Genomic DNA, 22341 nt, shown 5'->3' with positions numbered 1-22341 from the left:
ACAGGACAGGAAGACCCAGAGTTACCTCTGCTGCAGAGGATAAGTTCATCAGTTACCATACTCAGATTGCAGCCCAAATAAATGCTTCACAGAGTTCAAGTAACAGACCAGTGACGACCCATCATTCATTCTGTTTTGAGCCCCATATTTTTAGGCTTGCCTGTTTTGCTTGTTATCTTGGTATTAATATGTCACATATCAGTTTGCAAACAATATTACCAAAAAATTATTTAATTAAGGCCGCATAAATAAAGCCGCATCTGGGGTGGCAAGGAGCCTAGTGGTTAGAGCGCTGGGCCAGTAACGGAATGGTTGCTGGATCGAATCCCTGAGCTGACAAAAATCTGTCGTTCTGCCCCTGAACAAGGCAGTTAACCCGGCAGGCCGTCATTGTAAATAAGAATTTGTTCTTAACTGACTTGTCTGGTTACATTTCATTATTTTTTTTTTAAATACAAACATGATCTGTTTTTTGCTTTCTTGAGTAAGGCAGCTCCAAAATGCAGGTGTTTCAGCCTAGGTCAGTGCTTTCTGTGGTGGTGGGGCAAGCCAGCAGAAAATACAGAGCATTGCACCTGATTGGCTGAGATTTCTGTCACTCATGGGACAGTACGTCACCCCCAATTCTCAGGTTAGAGCTCTAAAAATGTTTCCCCTTGGGTTCTGCCATAGAGTTATATTAGAAGTGCCAATCCAAGAAGGCTCAAGGTCACCAAAGCCCCTTATACCACCCACCACTGTGACCTGTATGCTCTAGTCGGCTGGCCCTCGCTACATATTCGTCGCCAGACCTACTGGCTCCAGGTCATCTATAAGTCTATGCTTGGTAAAGCTCCGCCTTATCTCAGCTCACTGGTCACGATAACAACAACCTCCCGTAGCACGCACTCCAGCAGGTATATCTCACTGGTCGTCCCCAAAGCCAACACCTCCTTTGGCCGCCTTTCCTTACAGTTCTCTGCTGCCAATGACTGGAATTAATTGCAAAAGTCGCTGACGCTGGAGACATATTTCCCTCACTAACTTCAAACATCAGCTATCTGAGCAGCTAACCGATCGCTGCAGCTGTACATAGCCCATCTGTAAATAGTCCACCCAATCTACCTACCTCATCCCCATATTGTTTTCATTTACATTTCTGCTCTTTTGCACACCAGTATTTCTACTTGCACATCATCTGCTCATCTATCACTCCATTGTTAATTTACTGAAATGTAATTACTTCGCTAATACTATTTATTGCCTTACCACCTCACGCCATTTGTACACACTGTATATAGACTTTCTTTTTTTTCTATTGTATTATTGACTGTACGCTTGTTTATTCCATGTGTAACTCTGTGTTGTTGTTTGTGTCGCACTGCTTTGCTTTATCTTGGCCAGGTCGCAGTTGTAAATGAGAACTTGTTCTCAACTAGGCTACCTGGTTAAGTAAAGGTGAAAAAAAAAAGGTCATTGGCTACAGATAAAATGAAGTCAAATGACGTTATATGTACAGTAGCTTTGATTGGACTGATCATGTCCACATCTTACTTTCAAAGTCTTAGATTACAGTCATCATCATACATCAAGTCGACTACTAGCAAATCCTTTTTAATCCTTGTCATATGAAGAGAAATAATGAAGAGAAATTATAGATAAAACGTATCGGTGTTCATCGGCCATAAAGACTGAGTCATTTGGAAGGAATCAGTGGCTAACTGCAAGTAGTGCAAAGCAATTAGTAACAGTAGCCTGCTATTCATTGGAGTGGCTGCATAAATGATGTAATATGCAAGGGAGATATGTATACTGTAGCTAAGAAAATAATACTAAGTGTATGTTGTGTAGTAAGTTGTTAGTAGCCCATGTGCCTCACCCTAATTATTTGGTCTATTTTCACCTCTTAATTTCGCCTAACGTTACTGTTCTGGCTCGGTGGTGCTGCACATGTAGCCTATAACCTGTTTTTGAGAAATTAAATCATCTAATATTGTAAGAGGTTTCAATATCTGCTTATATGCTTCCTTTATCTGACTTGGTGTACAGGGAAAATACTGTAAGAGCGGCCCATGTTATGCATTCTGTCGCTGTACATTTCAAAAGTGCTGAACATATAGTTATATTGACTTCGTCCGTCGTCGTTCGCTCATTAATGTCTTAATCGAAATTACGGAATACCTCTTATCCGCTCATTGTTCCCTTAAGCCATAGTTTGTACATCTCAATTGTCAGTAGAAACCACATTTGTTTAAGCAAGTCAGCCATATTAGCTATGTTTTTTAAAGGCAGTAAACGAGACTGAATGAATTGTTTTGCTGCCAGACAAGACTCCGCTGATAGCCAGGTGTAGCGGTGGTAAGGATTCACTCCATGGTGCGAAAAAGAATGATCTGCTGTTGGGACAACTTTAACAGTTTGTGGGCACTGCTTGTTGCTGTTATAGCGCAATTAATGTATTGTTTAGTGTTATATTTAATGTTGTGTAGTGTCTTTGCTGGCATGAATAAAAAAAATGTACATGGTAAAATCACCACTGTAACAGACATCTCAACATCAACTGTTCAGAGGAGACTGTGAATCAGGCCTTCATGGTCGAATTTCTGCAAAGAAACCACTACTAAAGGAAACCAATAATAAGAAGAGACTTGCTTGGGCCAAGCAATGGACATTAGACCGGTGGAAATCTGTCCTTTGGTCTGATGAGTCCAAATTTGAGATTTTTGGTTCCAACCGCCGTGTCTTTGTGAGACGCAGAGTTGGTGAACGGATGACCTCCGCATGTGTGGTTCCCACCGTGAAGCATGGCGGAGGTGGTGTGATGGTGTGGGGTGGCTTTTCTGGTGACACTGTCAGTGATTTATTTAGAATTCAAGGCACACTTAACCAGCATGGCTGCCACAGCATTCTGCAGCGATATGCCATCCCTTCTGGTTTGCACTTAGTGGGACTATCATCTGTTTTTCAACAGCACAATGACCCAAAACACACCTCCAGTCTGTGTAAGGGCTATTTGACCAAGGAGATTGATGGTGCTGCATCAGATGACTTGGCCTCCACAATCACCTGACCTCAACCCAAATTGCTCAGCATATGTGGGAACTCCTTCAAGACTGTTGGAAAAGCATTCCTCATGAAGCTGGTTGAGAGAATGCCAAGAGTTTGCAAAGCTGTCATCAAGGAAAAGGGTTGCTACTTTGAAAAATGAAAATATTTGTTTAATACTTTTTTGATTACTACATGATTCCATATGTGTTATTTCATTGTTTTGATGTCTTCACTATTATTCTACAATGTAGAAAATTGTAAAAAATAAAGACAAACCCTGGAATGCGTAGGTGTGTCCAAACTTTTGACTAGTACTGTAAATGTTTCCATACTTTTGACCAGGTCCCATAGGACAATAAAGGGAATACGGTGCCATTTGAGATGCACCCTCAGGAATCGCCCAAAACATGACGGTCAACCAAGATGACACCACCATGTTTAAGACATACTGCAACCTCGTCCTTGTCTGCTCTCTGCTGAAGGTAGAAGAGCTGTTAAAGGCATTATAAGTGAAATCAATAATTGGATATATTACCATCAGTTCTCTTTCTCTTCGGTGCTGATGGGGATAGGAGGCATGGCAACAATGTGCTCTGTTATTGTTGTGTTGAATACCTCATTGATCCTCTCTGCAGGTTGCAAATCAAGGAATGCTGTGTTTGTTAGTGTGGCATTGTGAAAATGTGTCAGTGTCTATTCCAGATTATGGACAAACCATCTTTGTCCTTGTCCCTTGGAGACATGGAACAGCTACTGGTCTATTTCTTATTGTGGTGTACAGACACTATATCAAAAGTAAATAAAAAACACAGGACAACTTAAAAACAGGACAAGACTCACCTCTAAGCCTGTCGTCTGTCTCAATCCCAATATTTATTTATATACTCAATAAAATTGTTCACAAGAAAAAAAATCCCCTCCAGCAAAGCGTATGACTACAATATATACCATGTTTGTAATACACACTAATTGGCTACCAGTCTGTTGTTGGTAAATATATATCATTGTCTATGGGATCAAATATTTCTCTTTACCTTGTTAGTAAAGTAGATCTAATACATTTACCAACGCAAGCATTTGATCACATTCCATTGTTTACTAGGGCAAGATGAAATGAATGAAAGTATTTCCCTGCGCTTCAAAGCAAGCCATCCTTGACTGGGCGATGTTCAGTTAATGGTAGATTAGGCTTTCAGGGAGCCACTGCTACACCAACTGACATGACGATACGGCAAACATCTGTCAGCGTGCAGACTGACTCCTCCTTAAGAGTCAAGACACACAGAGATCTCAGCTGCTGTGGCATGCATGGGAGTCACACGACAGATCCCTCTGTCTGTAAGGCACATACACGCAGGGGAGATTCCCCTTGTGCTTAGCATGTGATAATCTGTGAATAGCATTATAAACTGGGATGGAACACACCTTAACCTTGGGGTTTGAATGGTTTGCCCGGCACATACCCTGAGAGTGAAAGGATCAGTCTGCATTCCTGACTGTGCTCCTGCGAGAGGAAGGAACACCTGTACTCAGCGCAGACCTGGTCTTTGCTGTGAAACAGGGTTCAGAGAAAAGTCAGAGAGATGGGCGAAAATATCTCTCCCTCTCTCACTGGGGGAATAACTAACACTTAAGCCTTGTAGATTCTGAGAAATAGGAGAAAGGTCACGCTTCATGAGATGTGTACATAACACACAGCATCTCAGTGCTCCTTTGGTGTGTGATTTCTTAGAACTGGCAGCCGTAGATAAGTGTTTAGGTGTACTGTGTATCTATGAGGATGACACACACACTACACCATCTTAACCTGACACCATCTCTACATCCACCTATCCTATCCCCTCCGTCCATCTGTTACCATGGCAACTGGGGGAGGGCTTCTTCTTTAAAGTGTGTGTTACTGGTAAAGTTTCCCCCCATGTTGCGTGAACATCCCGCACGCCACTACACAGCATGCCCTATGCCCTGCCACCACAGGACACAACACAGCATGCCCTATGCCCTGCCACCACAGGCCACTACACAGCATGCCCTATGCCCTACACCACAGGCCACTACACAGCATGCCCTATGCCCTACACCACAGGCCACTACACAGCATGCCCTACACCACAGGCCACTACACAGCACGCCCTATGCCCTACACCACAGGCCACTACACAGCACGCCCTATGCCCTACACCACAGGCCACTACACAGCACGCCCTATGCCCTACACCACAGGCCACTACACAGCACGCCCTATGCCCTACACCACAGGCCACTACACAGCACGCCCTATGCCCTACACCACAGGCCACTACACAGCACGCCCTATGCCCTACACCACCGGCCACTACACAGCATGCCCTACACCACCGGCCACTACACAGCATGCCCTACACCACCGGCCACTACACAGCATGCCCTATGCCCTACACCACCCACTACACAGCATGCCCTATGCCCTACACCACCCACTACACAGCATGCCCTATGCCCTACACCACCCACTACACAGCATGCCCTATGCCCTACACCACCCACTACACAGCATGCCCTATGCCCTACACCACCCACTACACAGCATGCCCTATGCCCTACACCACCCACTACACAGCATGCCCTATGCCCTACATCACCCACTACACAGCATGCCTTATGCCCTACACCACCCACTACACAGCATGCCCTATGTCCTACGACACAGCATGCCCTATGCCCTACACCACAGGCCACTACACAGCATGCCCTATGCCCTACACCACAGGCCACTACACAGCATGCCCTATGCCCTACACCACAGGCCACTACACAGCATGCCCTATGCCCTACACCACAGGCCACTACACAGCATGCCCTATGCCTTACACCACAGGCCACTACACAGCATGCCCTATGCCCTACACCACCCACTACACAGCATGCCCTATGCCACAGGCCACTACACAGCATGCCCTATGCCCTACCACCGCTACACGGCATGTCATATTCACTGCCTCTCTGATCTCTCTCAGCCAGCATGACATGCAGTTGCTGCCTGCCAGGGGAAAGAACACACAGATATGAAGAGGAAAAAAATACATTATTGGAGAATTCAAAAACACGTCCACATCACTTCTCTTTGAATCACTCAATAGTAAGTTACAGTCATCTCTGGTATGTGGATTTGCATAGGGTCGATTACACGGATTAAGCCTAGTAAGCAAGTTATTTTTAGTCCAAGAATAAACAAAATCTGTTTTCAGGAAACTAGACCCGAGCAGTAGGTTTAAGCACGCCAGGATTCTGACAAACATGTTGATAGCTGCTGCACGATTGTACTTTTCCATGAATCAATTGTTTAACAACTTGAACTTGTGCACCAAGCACATCTTTTGGGAGGAGAGCTTTGCATGCAACGGCTGTTCCAGACAAGTTTAAAGAAACAGACTATTCACAAGAAGTCAAGCTCCAGGGCCCTGGGAGTTTAATTGGGTCGTAGAAAGGCAGTTTCACACACAGAACGCATACAGATTTATTGTTCATGGACACAAAACAGGGCAAAGTCAAGTGTATGAGAGACCTGATCTGCTGTCAACATGTGTTCTCTGTCTATCACACATACAGTACTGAGCATCAGATGTCCTCCATGCAGAGGTGCGAGTCAATATATGTCTTTTCCAGGGTCCTCTGAGGACGTAGAGCAGGCCTCTATATACCATTTACACTACCTGCATGCAGTAGAGAGATGTTGGTTCTAGTTCTGGTCCCGTAATCATAAAGAGTAGGATCGTCTCAGAGTAGGAGTGCTGATCTAGGATCAGTTTTTCATTTTAGATCACAATTCATTAGATTACATGGACAGGGGGGCCTGATCCTAGATCAGCATTCCTACTCTGATCTAGGCTCAGGTCCCCCTGTCCATATACTCTTATTCTTTTGGATCTAAAAAAGGCAAAACTGATCCTACACCAGTTTTTATATACATCGTTGTTGTTGTTGTGGTTCTGGTTCCTCACTCCTCATCAGGGTCGGACAGCTCATAGCCCAGGCGGCTGGCGGAGGGGAAGTGAGCCCAGAAGGTTCTGGAGAGGCCTTCATTCTTCTCATAACCAGCGTGCTCGCGCAGAGCCTCCACCCAGCTGAAAAAGTCAGAGGAGGTCAGAGCCCAGTTGGGCATGCTGCGCTTCTCACGCCCCACACCTGCTGCTGAAAAACCAATGAGAGCACGAGAAGAGAAGAGGACGTCAAAAGGGAACCAATCAGAGGCTGAGTGAATGATACTGCACTTCACTAAGACTGGACACATGACACAACTTGACATGGATTGATAGCTGTTTACGACATACATTATTGTCAGTGTAATACACAATCAATACACAATCTGTATTTATTGATTATACATGTGTGTTTGTGACAGTGATAGAACCGCTGTACGGAACCTTTGCTAAAGGGCGGTCTGCCTCACCAGTGGGAAAATCTACACCGCAATTTTCCCACTTCCCAGCCTCCCTGCTACACCAACCATAACAGCCTCGTTCATTTCTCAGTGTTTACCTCTCTGTCACCCCTTCACTACAACCTGAGCTTAAGCCGCATTCCTTTAACCAAAGTCAATAAAATACCTTGTAAAAAACGGCTTGTCTTCGAATTGAAACCAAAGCCCCCGTTGAGCATCTCAGGCTTATGGTTGATTAAAGACCAGTCTGGAGCGAGGGGCTCCGGACGTCCCCTAAGACCAGAGATAGGCCTCTCACTGTGGGGTGGTGGGAGAGAGAGCCAGGTCCACGCTTGGGAAGCAGGCTAGGACAACAACACTCCACAAGCTCCCAACTCAAACATAACAACGGTGTGAGTGAGAGACTACAGGAATATGATAAGGAACACCATCGTGTAGTGTGGAGGCACCAAGGAAGTCTTCTCTTACCTCTCTCCTCGTCTCTTGCTGTGTGTGTATATACACTGAATGTACAAAACATTAACAACACCTTCCTAATATTTAGTTGCACCCCCCCCCCATCCTTTTGCCCTCAGAACAGCCTCAATTCGTCAGGGAATGGACTCTACAAGGTGTTCCACAGGGATGCTGGCCCATGTTGACTCCAATGATTCCCACAGTTGTGTCAAGTTGGCTGGATGTCCTTCGAGGGGTGAACGATTCTTAATACACACGGGAAACTGTTGAGCGTGAAAAACCCAGCAGCGTTGCAGTTCTTGACCAACTAACACCTGTGCACCTGACACCTACTACCATATCCTTTTGTCTTGCCCGTTCACCCTTTGCATGGCACACATAGACAATCCAGCTATGTCTCATTTGTCTCAAGACTTCTTTAGCCCATCTCCTCCCCTTCATCTACGCTGATTTAACAAGTGACATCAATAAGGGATCATAGCTTTCACCTGGATTCACCTGGTCATCTATGTCATGGAAAGAGCAGGTGTTCTTAAAGTTTTGTTCACTCAGTGTATGTCTTCAAGCTATAGCTGCACAACTCAAAATATTGAAATCAACATGGCTAGGGCTGGTTTGATTGATTCCAGCCCCATCTTGGTAACCCCTGGTTACCCAGTCTCCCAGTAACACACACTCACCTTTGCCTTCTTCTCCTGCTGTTTCCTCAGCCCCTGCGTTAGAGGGAGAAAAGACAAGAATTACTCAGACTGAAGGCACCCTATGGGTCTTCATGGTGACTCACACAGCTCTGTTGACAGGTGACTTGTGACAAAACAGAGATAAAGTGAATTAGTCTAGTTAGCGTTCTCAGTATTAAAGTGGATTTTATTGTACCAATCTCTCTTTCTCACTAGGATTGACGAGTGCTTTTTAAAAAAAATCTCTGTCTATCAACTCCCCCCCTCCATCTTTGTCTCTATCTCTGACATTGCCCAACACGCTGGGCAGGCAGCAGCAGATTAACAGACGGGGGTGTTGCAGACAGAGAGAGAGACGGGGGGAGTGAGGTGGAAAACAGGGGATGAAGAGGATATGGAGTGGCTGACTGACTGCTAAGTGCCGCGCCTGGCCCTGGACTGCTCTGACTTTCAGACATTCACAGCCTTTATTAAATCTCCTCAGAGGATGGGAAGGTCGCAGCAGATCAATGAAGAAGGAAGTAAAGGCCAGTGTAGAAACAGAGACCTGGGTACAACTACTATTTCAATACATTTCAACATACTTTATCTGGGCTTGATTGAGCTTGCCTGGCACAATAGAACCGATAGAATAGTCGGAAAAATACAAACCCTGCCCATCTGGCACTCCAGGCAGACCGAAGCAAACGCTAAACGTATTCGAAAAATGTTGAATAGTATTTGGACCCAGGTCTGGGAGGATACATAGAGGAGGGGAAAGATAAACGCTCAGCTTGGTCAACAGAGACTAGAGAGAGCTGAGCACGGTAGGCACACAGTGTGATACTTCTACGGTCTCAATGAAAACAAAAGAGGGAGAGAGAACGCGAAAGAAGGGAATGAACTATGACTTGTCTATTCTGACCCACATAACCCACAACCAGATGCTTTTCATAAAAATAAAAAAACGTAATTTCCACTCAATCAAATATCTCGGAGTGATGTTGTGACAAAAGCTCTATGTCTCTGAATAGCCAAAACTGCACATGCATTATGTAGTCAAGGCACGCAGGAAGAAGCTCTTTTCAATTAAATATACAGTATTGTGGTGTGTTGAAGAAATGGTACCAACTGTCCTTATACCAATACAAAGAACACTGTATATCATAGGAGGGCATCCGTTTCATTTGAAAGAAAAACCTTCCTCATATTCCACAATAAAATCCAGGTTGACAGAAAAATGTGTGACTGTAAACAATGTAAAGAGATATGTTGAGTACTAAACTTCATATTTGGTGCATCGAGACAGAACCCAGTAAAAAGACTATAATCAATACCTGTCTTATGTGTTGCTGTTGACTGTAGAAATGTCGGAAGGTTACATTCCTAGTGAACTAATGGACAACATTCCCTCAGGGGAAACAAACTGACTGACTGTCTGGCTGGCTGCATCTCCAATGTAATTAGTTCCAGTTGACGGTTTCTGAGAGTTGCTCCAGACTGGAGTAAGAGACAACAGCAGGCCAATAACAGTCTCATTCAGATGTAACGTTCAACATCTCAATAGTGGAGGATTCCTCTCTCCATCTCCTCTTATCCATCTACAGCACAAAGAGCTGAGAACCCAGTAGAGAGGTAGTGAACTTTTCTCTTTCTCAGTTCTTTCACATCAGCCCACAGAGATATTGGAGAGATGAACTGAAGAGAGGAGGCCGCCACCACTTCAGACTTGAGTTTCATCCGAGTACACTTCACAATCCAATACTACCCTTATGCGCAAAATAGGTTACAATGACGTTGAAGAGATGTCTTGTGCTCACCGGGACCTTTTGGATGCCTTCAGGCTCTCACCTCTGTGGAGTGCTAAACAGGCTGACTTACCTATTAGAGAGAGGAGAGCCAGCAGGACGACCCAGAGCAGCATTGAGACACAAAGACGAGGCATGCTTTTGCACTGTGGTAGGCCGCACGAAGACAGAAACACAACCACAAACTGTGAGATATTGTCACAGCGTTTACCCCCCACAGAGTTTTGCTTGTTCTGTAACATCTTAAGGTTTCTCTTGGCGAGAAGAGTTGTGTCAGAGAACAACAGAAGAACACAACAAAGGTGGTTTGAATCAAGTAAGAAGACTAAGAGCTACATTTAACATTTTGAAGGTACATTTCAGGATTTTGCAGCAGGTGCAATGTTGGCATTTTCCTCAGTAACAAGATAAGTCACCCAAAACAAAATCAATAAACAATCTTCATTTCCACTGATACAGGTATCTGGTGCTGGATCTGGGCTCTTGGTCCTCTTGCTCTGGGCGTGTGTGTATGTTCAGATATACCCAGACCCTGGATGAGAGGACAGATACAGTAAACAGAGCTGTCCAGGATATGTTGGTCCTTCACACTTCAGATCCAACATGCCATATCTTACCTCCGAACCAACCGCCCTCTCTTTCCTACCCGGGTCTCCACTTCTCACACCTGAAGCAGGCATGTCAACGGACTGAAAGGCTTCCTTTGTGGACGAAGGGGGAGACGGAGGAGGGAAATGTCAACACTCTCTTACCCCTCACCAACTAGGTCCGATGCAGACAAATTGTACCCGCCTAGATAACTTACCATTGTTTATGTTCCCGAGTATGGCAATCAAGTACTGTTGCAGGAAATAGTATTTGTCAGTTAAATTCGTCCATTAATTTAATAAAACACAATTACCAATCATTCTTTCATGTACAGTAAAACGTTCGATCAATACCTGCACATCTTGATCTTAAAAGTGACAAAAGCTCATAACCTACATTGATTTTGTAACCCCCATAAAGAAAATGTATGCATGTGTGACGTCGGATAAAAGCGTCTGCTAAATGGCATACATTATATTATTAGAAAAAACAAACTATACAAACACTACATGGTCTTTCACATACTGTAACTTAGAGCCAAGGATTACGTTCTCTCTTGGCTCCGCTTTATGTACTTCTACACTGTCTCAACCACAGACGACCACAATGGAGGCCTCAAATACAGTCCACATTTACCTCCGTTTGTCCCTGAGGAGTTGTTCAGGAGCATTACGTCTCGGCAAGAGACAACATGGCTACCATGGGTTAGGTTGTAAGGTATCAGAAGCAGTGTCTGCTTCCCAAATGACATCCTATTACCTAAATAGTCCACTACTTTTGCCCAGGGCCCATACAGTGCCATTTGGGACAAACCATATTTGGAGACAAACCAGATCTCATGCCGTATCAGGATTAAGGAGAGGCATTCCAAACGTTCTGATAAGACGGAAAGGAAGCAAGCACTTTTGTGGTTACCTAAGCTCTTGCATCAGGATGGGCCTTCAGGTCCTGAAATGATGAAATCCTACCTGCAGTAATATTGCCATCTGTTGGTAGAAAATGGTAAATACAGAAATGCAATTTGAATGTATTCTAATTGAACAATCTTTTAAAAAGGTGAAAGGGAATAAAATGACACACTGCAGACAAATGTGCAACCAGAAAGCTTATTTCAGCAAAACTTTTAATTGAACAAAAGTATTTCAAATCCTCAGTCACCACACCGTCTTGGAGTACAGTACCTTTTAGCTGCATCTAAATACATATAATATTCACCTTATTCTTCTTTTTAAATATACATACACAGCTGAAAACAAGATTTAAATAACAGTGCTCAGTAACATTAAGACATAGTTTTTCATTTTTAAAAAGGAAACAAATTTTGAACAGACGTTTTCCTATCGCTCTTGAATCTCCATTCTCGGTCAGCGACGTTTTCACTCGGACGCTGAGGAAAGCGGTGGATTGGAAGAGAACGTTAGGGGCACATTTGAGCAGTATGAGGGTGTGGCACATGGTCGCCGGTATACATCCACAGACATTCAACGCCCAGCTTCCTGACAGTGTCCATTCCACATTACACCTACAGAGGGCGTCCTTTCATTACCTGGTAAATACAGAACAGTACCATTTGTGGTGCCTTTCTTTCTGGTACAACAGTCTTTATGGAAATGGTAATACTACTTCCTGCAAGGGACGGTTCACTCGATAACGACAGACAAAGCAACAAGACCTGCTGGAGACACGCAAAAAGAGAAGAGCTGTTTCTCTCCTCCCGTTTGTCTTTCCCCAAAATCAAAGGTCTCCAGTGATAATGTGATGTCACGGTCAACACATGAAATATTCACTTTCATAGTGTATGTAGCTGTTGTGAAGGAACCATTGACTGTAAATCCCCATCAGTGCTCACTCCAAAAACCTAGAGGCACCGGCAGGGCTATACTAGGAGATGGAGTTGTCAGCCAAGGCAAAGAGCGGGTGCTTACAGACGGTCCCTTACTGAAGCTGTTCTCTGGACACTTCTGGACAGGACTCACTGTCATTATTCTGAAAGGAATCTGATCTACGGTGGCCAACATGTACCATTTGAGTCTCTCTCTGTTTTCTGTTGAGTTTATGGTGACTGTTAGCTCCTGTATTGAAGGGGCATGGGCAGACCTGTGGATATTGCTGCGCTCAATCAGTCAGTGGCAAGTCCAGTAGTAAGGCTTGTTGTTAGGCCAGGCCGAGCACCGGGGTCCAGAGTGTGTGTGTGTGTGTGTGTGTATGCAAATGTATGAACGCATTTGTGTGTGGTCACAGCAGCGGTTTGACCAGGTAGAGTTTGTCTCCATGTTCGCTGGTGAAGATCGGGGCTTTCTTGTAGTGCTCCACCAGTTCGTCCATGCTGCTGAAGCGTCTCTGGCCGATACAGTAGACGCCGTCCGCCAGCGCAACCTTGAAATGCTTGTTCTTTCCCATCGCCTTGAGGGACACGGAGAAATCACTGGGCTGGGAGAGAGAGCGAGAGATAAGCACGGATGATTAGTGCCATGGAGTTTAATTCTTAAGCCACTAGAGGGGGCCTTAGTTATACTGTAAAGTCCACCCATCCCACTGAATAATGTACGATTTGCCTTCAAGACAGCTTTACCAATAAAAACAGCTCAAAATACAGTATGATAAAGCTATCGTAAACCATAGAGTACATTATTATATAAATAATCTGAGACACAAAAATCAACTGTTCTCCCCCCATTTCCACCAATCACAATACTCTATCGACCACTCACCGATGATTCGCTGTCTCTGACCAGGAAGTCTCCCTGACCTCCTCTCTCGTTGAGCGCACACTCTGCCTGATGCCTGGTCACTCCCCCATAGTACCAGTCCTTCCCGGCAAACTTTCCCACGCGGGCCGGCCCTGTGTAGTTGATGTGGGGCGGGTGGGGGCCCGAGCCCATCCCACCCCCGGGGGCCGGATCGTCGCTAAGGATAACCACATAGTTCTTTGGCACCAGGCCCACCTGTCCACGGGCGTTCCGACACCGCCACCACTCAGGGTCGTTCTCCGGTTTCTCCAGCACCTCCATCACCTCGCCCTTTTCAAAGTTCAGCTCCTCGTCGGTCACAGAGCTGAAGGGGTACAGTGTCTGAACAGTGTGGAGTGCCCTGATGGTCCCGTTGGTCACCCCTCCCGACCCTGCCCCCTGTCCTGGGTAACCTCCGCTTAGGTCCCCCGAGACGGCCTCCTCCTCCCCCTCCTCCAGGACATAGTTAGAGGGGAACCAGCCTACCCGACCTTCAGAACTCCCTCGCCACCAGCCGTCGCTACACTTCTCCATGACAATGACCCTTGACCCCTTCACCAGTGTCAGCTCGTCTTCCCGCTCCGCCGTGTAGGCGAACTTGACCAGGGCTGGGATGCTGAGGTCGTAGATACGCTCGGCGCTGCTACCTCCGCCGCCATTGGATGGGTACTCTGCGTCCGTGCTGGGCGTTGGCGAGGCATCGCGGGCACTCGTCTTCCTCTTTGTCTTCCCCAGGCCTTAGAGGGAGAGGCAGAGAAATAACTTAGTACAATAGACAAATATTTATACCACAAATTGAAGATCACCGCAGTAGTTCCACAACAGAGCAGAATAATATAGTAATAAGTCCCTCAACATATTAGGTTAAAAGTCCTGAGGTGAAAATGGCTCCAAACAGAAAGCCCTACGTGGTCATTGAGATTGAGTAGGCAGCTACGCTACTCCAAAAACAGCCTTCAAGTGAAGTGCAGCAGCAAGCTGAGCTAATTAGCTCCTAGTACTGCTGGTAGAGAACGGTCCGGGGTTAGGAGGTCACCACTTCTCTTTGAGGCTGCAGCCAGGGAGGGAGGTAAACACTTCAGATAGGGGGGAGTGAGGGGTTCTGGGTAATTAGTGCTGGAAGGAAACTGGAGGTAAGGCCAGAGGAGAGACGGGGGGGGGGGGGGTAGGGGGTCTGGGTAATGATAGGCGATGTTAATTCCTCTCAGGCAGCTACTGACCAGACCACTGAGCAGGAAGGCCGTTTAGGAGACAGGAAACGCAGATCGGATGACACCGAGGTGGTCGGGAGGGTGGACAAGTTCTGCATCCCAAATTGCACCCTATTCCCTACACAGGGCTCTGGTCAGAAGTAGTGCACTATGTAGGGAATAGGGTGCCATTTGGGACACTACATATGGCGTGTTCGGTTGGCTCTCTTGCTGGAAAATATTGACCTTTAACCTCGTTCAACAACAACCCCCCCCAAAATCGGTCCCCCACTGTAAACTACTCTCGTGAAATTAGGCTCCTCCTTTCACTTCAGACTCTCAATCCCTCGAACTCCCTCTGAACATTGGCACATCTATTTAAGACAATATAGAGAATCACTCATGCAAGCAGAAGGAAGAGGATCATTGCCGCTTAAAGCCTTGTGTCAGAGAGAATTAACCTCAACCCTCTCAGCCACTCCCTCACAGCCAGGTAGGGGAGCACTCCGAAAGGTCACCAACAACCCCTTTCCTCCACCCCCCCCCTCCTCCTCCACCCCACCCAATCTCATGCATGAAACAAGGCGGCTTTCTGACCTTCTGTGTTCTTGAGGCTTAACAGGCCTTCTGCTCCGACGGAGCACGCAGCCAACCAGGGAGGCTGTTTGTTTTGAGTGTACAGCAACACCCTGTTCTTAGCAGCCTTACAAGAGCGCGCAAACCTGAGATGAGATGGGCTGCACACGGGTTTGTAATAAGCAGGACGCAGCCAGCACACACACACACAAACACTTTTATTCAAATGTGGAACTCATCTCACAATGACAAACACACCTGCTCATCACATCGCTTACACGTGCCCAGTTACACACAACACAGATAACACCATGACACAAAGCCGGTGGGACCTAAAAAACATGATTAAATCATAGACCTCTCGGTCTCCCATAATAGTACTACCCTCATGAAAAGAGCATATCTTAGACCGAACCAGTTATGTCAAAATACATATGTCACTCACTGAATACGCCTTTATTTAACCAGGTAGGCAAGTTGAGAACAAGTTCTCATTTGCAACTGCGACCTGGCCAAGATAAAGCAAAGCAATTCGACACATACAACAAGTTACACATGGAATAAACAAAACATACAGTCAATAATACAGTAGAACAAAAGAAAACAAAAAGTCTATATACAGTGATGGGATATGAGGTAAGTTAAGACAAATAGGCCATGGTGGCGAAGTAATTACAATATAGCAATTAAACACTGGAATGATAGATGTGCAGAAGATGAATGTGCAAGTAGATATACTGGGGTGCAAAGGAGCAAGATAAATAAATAAATACAGTATGGGGATGAGGTAGGTAGATAGATAGGCTGTTTACAGATGGGCTATGTACAGGTGCAGTGATCTGTGAGCTGCTCTGACAGCTGGTGCTTAAAGCTAGTGAGGGAGATATGAGTCTCCAGCTTCAGAGATTTTTGCATTTCGTTCCAGTCATTGGCAGCAGAGAACTGGAAGGAAAGGCGGCCAAAGGAGGAATTGGCTTTGGGGGTGACCAGTGAGATATACCTGCTGGAGCGCATGCTACGAGTGGGTGCTGCTATGGTGACCAGTGAGCTGAGATAAGGCGGGGCTTGTAGATGACCTGGAGCCAGTGGATTTGGAGACGAGTATGAAGCGAGGGCCAACCAACGAGAGCGTACCGGTCGTAATGGTGGGTAGTATATGGGGTTTTGGTGACAAAACGGATGGCACTGTGATAGACTGCATCCAGTTTGTTGAGTAGAGTGTTGGAGGCTATTTTATAGATGACATCACCGAAGTCGAGGATCGGTAGGATAGTCAGTTTTACGGTGGTATGTTTGGCAGCATGAGTGAAGGATGCTTTGTTGCGTAATAGGAAGCCGATTCTAGATTTAATTTTGGATTGGAGATGCTTAATGTGAGTCTGGAAGGAGAGTTTACAGTTTAACCAGACACCCAGGTATTTGTAGTTGTCCACGTATTCTAAGTCAGAGCCGTCCAGAGTAGTGATGCTGGACGGGCAGGCAGGTGTGGGCAGTGATCGATTGAATAGCATGCATTTAGTTTTACCTGCGTTTAAGAGCAGTTGGAGGCTACGGAAGGAGAGTTGTATGGCATTGAAGCTCGTCTGGAGGTTAGTTAACACAGTGTCCAAAGAGGGGCCAGAAGTATACAGAATGGTGTCATCTGCGTAGAGGTGGATCAGAGAATTAGCATTTACACACACGCAAGAGCAACATCATTGATGTATACAGAGAAGAGAGTCGGCCCGAGAATTGAACCCTGTGGCACCCCCATAGAGACTGCCAGAGGTCCAGACAACAGGCCCTCCAATTTGACACACTGAACTCTATCAGAGAACTAGTTGGTAAACCAGGCGAGGCAATCATTTGAGAAACCAAGGCTGTCGAGTCTGCCAATAAGAATGTGGTGATTAACAGAGTCGAAAGCCTTGGCCAGGTCGATGAATACGGCTGCACAGTAATGTCTCTTATCGATGCCGGTTATGATGTCGTTTAGGACCTTGAGCGTGGCTGAGGTGCACCCATGACCAGCTCTGAAACCAGATTGCATAGCGGAGAAGGTACAGTGGGATTCGAAATGGTCGGTAATCTGTTTGTTAACTCGGCTTTTGAAGACCTTAGAAAGACAGGGTAGGATAGATATAGGTCTGTAGCAGTTTGGGTCTAGAGTGTCTCCCCCTTTGAAGAGGGATGACCGCGGCAGCTTTCCAATCTTTGGGAATCTCAGACGATACGAAAGAGAGGTTGAACAGGCTAGTAATAGGGGTTGCAACAATTTCGGCAGATCATTTTAGAAAGAGAGGGTCCAGATTGTCTAGCCCGGCTGATTTGTATGGGTCCAGATTTTGCAGCTCTTTCAGAACATCAGTTATCTGGATTTGGGTGAAGGAGAAATGGTGGGGGCTTTGGCGGGTTACTGTAGAGGGTTTTGGGCAGTTGACCGGGGTAGGGGTAGCCAGGTGGAAAGCATGGCCAGCCGTAGAGAAATGCTTATTGAAATTCTCAATTATAGTGGATTTATCGGTGGTAACAGTGTTTCCTAGCCTCAGAGCAGTGGGCAGCTGCTCTTATTCTCCATGGACTTTACAGTGTCCCAGAACTTTTTTGAGTTAGTACTGCAGGATGCAAATTTCTGTTTGAAAAAGCTAGCCTTAGCTTTCCTAACTACCTGTGTATATTTGTTCCTAACTTCCCTGAAAAGTTGCATATCACGGGGGCTATTCGATGCTAATGCAGAACGCCACAGGATGTTTTTGTGCTGGTCAAGGGCAGACAGGTCTGGAGTGAACCAAGGACTATATCGATTCCTAGTTCTACATTTTTTGAGTTGGGCATGCTTATTTAAGATGGTGAGGAAGGCAATAATACACCCTCAGAGTTAAAATGACGAGAAGACAGCCCTCGTCTCCATGAAATCAGCCTCCATCATGACACAAAAAGACCAGTGGCAGCGTCACAGGGAAAACGGCGATAAGAAGCTGCTTCTGTTTCAGCCTGGGGGGTGGGGGAAAAAAGTGAGCGATTTGGGAAACAATGACCTTGAGAGGTGAGGGGAGCGGGGGAACGGAGGATGGTGAAATACCATCACTTAGCCCCTGTCACAACTATTCCCCATCAACAAGCCATTCCACCCCTCACATAAACTGTGAGGAGGAGGCACCGCCACTATTTATAGCTTTCACAGATGTAAAGGAAAAAGGCTAACATTGGTTTTACATATTGGAGAGTACTGGGCCGTTGTTTTACACGGTAGGGCCGATGCCATTTCAAGGGGTTGTCGAGCAAGCGGCAGGCAGGCAGGGAGATTAGCATTTACACACACACACACACACAACTTTTCTAAGAGATGATACGCACATATACCTTCCTTCCTCAGCAAGCTCTGACAGCTGGTCCATGACTTTCATGCTCATTCCTCTGCAGCATGCAACAACAAACGAGGCCCTCTGTGCTGCGCTTACACACCACAACGGTAACGACACACTAACTCACAGTCGCCCCCACTAAGCAACGCTGCGATGACAGTGACAACACTAATTAGACAACAACAAGCGCTAATGGGAACATGAAAGATAATCAAAAAATAAGTAGGCATAAATCGTGAGGAAGTGCCTTGAGAACCTAAAGCACAATTGGCCCAGCGTCGTCTGGGTTGGGGGGGTGGGGCTTTACTTTGCTCATCGCGCTCTAGCGACTCCTTGTGGCAGGCCGGACGCCTGCACGCCGACCTCGGTCGTCAGGTGAACGATGTTTCGTCTGATACATTGGTGCGGCTGGCTTCCGGGTTAAGCAGCGCGGTTTGGCGGTTCATGTTTCGGAGGACGAATGACTCGACCTTCACCTCCAGAGACCGTTGGAGTTGTGGCAATGAGACAAGATCGAAATTGGGGATAAAATTTCTGAATAATAATAATAAAAAAAAAAGTGTGGCTACCCCGATCAACTGGGCCCTCACCAAGCCACCCCTTCAACTGGGCCGTCACCAAGCCACCCCTTCAACTGGGCCCTCACCAAGCCACCCCTTCAACTGGGCCCTCACCAAGCCACCCCTTCAACTGGGCCCTCACCAAGCCACCCCTTCAACTGGGCCCTCACCAAGCCACCCCTTCAACTGGGCCCTCACCAAGCCACCCCTTCAACTGGGCCCTCACCAAGCCACCCCTTCAACTGGGCCCTCACCAAGCCACCCCTTCAACTGGGCCCTCACCAAGCCACCCCTTCAACTGGGCCCTCACCAAGCCACCCCTTCAACTGGGCCCTCACCAAGCCACCCCTTCAACTGGGCCCTCACCAAGCCACCCCTTCAACTGGGCCCTCACCAAGCCACCCCTTCAACTGGGCCGTCACCAAGCCACCCATTCAACTGGGCCGTCACCAAGCCACCCCTTCAACTGGGCCCTCACCAAGCCACCCCTTCAACTGGGCCCTCACCAAGCCACCCCTTCAACTGGGCCCTCACCAAGCCACCCCTTCAACTGGGCCCTCACCAAGCCACCCCTTCAACTGGGCCCTCACCAAGCCACCCCTTCAACTGGGCCCTCACCAAGCCACCCCTTCAACTGGGCCCTCACCAAGCCACCCCTTCAACTGGGCCCTCACCAAGCCACCCCTTCAACTGGGCCCTCACCAAGCCACCCCTTCAACTGGGCCCTCACCAAGCCACCCATTCAACTGGGCCCTCACCAAGCCACCCATTCAACTGGGCCCTCACCAAGCCACCCATTCAACTGGGCCCTCACCAAGCCACCCATTCAACTGGGCCCTTACCAAGCCATCCATTCAACTGGGCCCTCACCAAGCCATCCATTCAACTGGGCCCTCACCAAGCCATCCATTCAACTGGGCCCTCACCAAGCCATCCATTCAACTGGGCCCTCACCAAGCCACCCCTTCAACTGGGCCCTCACCAAGCCACCCCTTCAACTGGGCCCTCACCAAGCCACCCCTTCAACTGGGCCCTCACCAAGCCACCCCTTCAACTGGGCCCTCACCAAGCCACCCCTTCAACTGGGCCCTCACCAAGCCAACCCTTCAACTGGGCCCTCACCAAGCCACCCCTTCAACTGGGCCCTCACCAAGCCACCCCTTCAACTGGGCCCTCACCAAGCCACCCATTCAACTGGGCCCTCACCAAGCCACCCATTCAACTGGGCCCTCACCAAGCCACCCATTCAACTGGGCCCTCACCAAGCCATCCATTCAACTGGGCCCTCACCAAGCCATCCATTCAACTGGGCCCTCACCAAGCCATCCATTCAACTGGGCCCTCACCAAGCCATCCATTCAACTGGGCCCTCACCAAGCCATCCATTCAACTGGGCCCTCACCAAGCCATCCATTCAACTGGGCCCTCACCAGGCCATCCATTCAACTGGGCCCTCACCAAGCCATCCATTCAACTGGGCCCTCACCAAGCCATCCATTCAACTGGGCCCTCACCAAGCCATCAATTCCACCAGGCCCGAGGCGAGTCACAGCGTGGACCCATACAGCTGACTCGTCGATGCTTAACGATACGCTCTTAATTTATGTTCATTAAGAAGAACAGGCCAGGGACAAGTGCAGGGAAGCAATGTAGAGGACCTGGGGACAACTGTTCAATGTAACACAATGGTGATTGCAGAGTAACACTAATCATGTACGGCTACTGCAGTGGTACTAGAGTGAGAAAAGAAAGTCATTCGATGAGAAGTGATTGCCAAGCTATTCAGTATCAATCCCAGATATAGGCCCATTTCATGGGCTGACGAATGGAACAGGCTGTGCTTAGTCAGAATGTTCTCCTTGCAATATAAAGCTCAGATGGTCTCCGATAACAGATAATTGGTCCACCACCCACCATGCTATTAAGTAGCAGTGTGATCCACAAGAAGAATGTGAGTCCAGGTGGTCCTTAGTGTCTGTCCTTCTCTCTCTCCTACCACCCTGTCTGTCTCTCTCCCCCTCTATTTCTCCTCCCACCCTGTCTGTCTCTCTCCCCCTCCCTCCCTCTCTCTCTCTCCTCCCACCCTGTCTCTCCCTCTCTCCTCCCACCCTGTCTCTCCCTCTCTCCTCCCACCCTGTCTCTCCCTCTCTATCTATCTCTCCTCCCACCCTGTCTGTCTCTCTCCCCCTCCCTCCTCTATCTCTCCTCCCACCCTGTCTCTCTCTCTCTCCTCCCACCCTGTCTCTCTCCTCCCACCCTGTCTCTCTCTCTCCCCCTCCCTCCTCTCTCTCTCCTCCCACCCTGTCTGTCTCTCTCCCCCTCCCTCCCTCCTCCCACCCTGTCTCTCTCTCTCCTCCCACCCTGTCTCTCTCTCTCCTCCCACCCTGTCTCTCTCTCTCTCCTCCCACCCTGTCTCTCTCTCTCTCCTCCCACCCTGTCTCTCTCTCTCCTCCAACCCTGTCTCTCTCTCTCCTCCCACCCTGTCTCTCTCTCTCCTCCCACCCTGTCTCTCTCTCTCCTCCCACCCTGTCTGTCTCTCTCCTCTCTCTCTCCCTCTCTCTCCCTCTCTCTCCTCCCACCCTGTCTCTCTCTCTCCTCCCACCCTGTCTCTCTCTCTCCTCCCACCCTGTCTCGCTCTCTCCTCCCACCCTGTCTCTCTCTCTCCTCCCACCCTGTCTCTCTCTCTCCTCCCACCCGGTCTCTCTCTCTCCTCCCACCCGGTCTCTCTCTCTCCTCCCACCCTGTCTCTCTCTCTCCTCCCACCCTGTCTCTCTCTCTCCTCCCACCCTGTCTCTCTCTCTCCTCCCACCCTGTCTCTCTCCTCCCACCCTGTCTCTCTCCTCCCACCCTGTCTCTCTCCTCCCACCCTGTCGGTCTGTCTCTCTCCCCCTCCCTCCCTCACCTCCCACCCTGTCTCTCTCTCTCCTCCCACCCTGTCTCTCTCTCTCTCTCCTCCCACCCTATCTCTCTCTCTCTCTCCTCCC

The 22341-nt window shown here is 47.8% G+C and overlaps 2 protein-coding genes across 4 annotated transcripts in view; one reads left to right on the top strand and one right to left on the bottom strand.

The window, feature by feature from the left end:
* Positions 1-4980: 4980 nt before the first annotated feature.
* Positions 4981-6075, top strand: LOC123727720 (extensin-like). Its single transcript, XM_045696703.1, has one exon. It carries the CDS (start codon positions 4981-4983, stop codon positions 6073-6075), a length of 1095 nt encoding a protein of 364 aa, XP_045552659.1.
* A 5989-nt stretch (positions 6076-12064) lies between these two features.
* Positions 12065-22341, bottom strand: part of LOC106574449 (cytoplasmic protein NCK2) — a 62271-nt gene continuing 51994 nt past the window's right edge. For all 3 annotated transcript variants that reach the window (XM_014150346.2, XM_014150347.2, XM_014150348.2), the window contains exons 3-4: positions 13670-14424; positions 12065-13388 (exon numbers count right to left, since the gene is read on the bottom strand). In XM_014150346.2, the coding sequence (XP_014005821.1) occupies positions 13194-13388; positions 13670-14424 (950 nt within the window). In that variant the 3' untranslated portion in view covers positions 12065-13193. The remainder of the gene's footprint in view (positions 13389-13669; positions 14425-22341) is intronic.

Source organism: Salmo salar, chromosome ssa16 (genome assembly GCF_905237065.1).
Source record: "Salmo salar chromosome ssa16, Ssal_v3.1, whole genome shotgun sequence".
Taxonomy (NCBI): Eukaryota; Metazoa; Chordata; class Actinopteri; order Salmoniformes; family Salmonidae; genus Salmo; species Salmo salar.
Note: the sequence above shows the minus strand (reverse complement) of the source record. Positions and strands in the feature narration are given on the sequence as shown.

What these genes read in the sequence shown, in the direction of transcription:
- LOC123727720 (XM_045696703.1), top strand. Translation starts at nt 4,981, where the DNA reads ATGCCCTATGCCCTGCCACCACAGGACACAACACAGCATGCCCTATGC.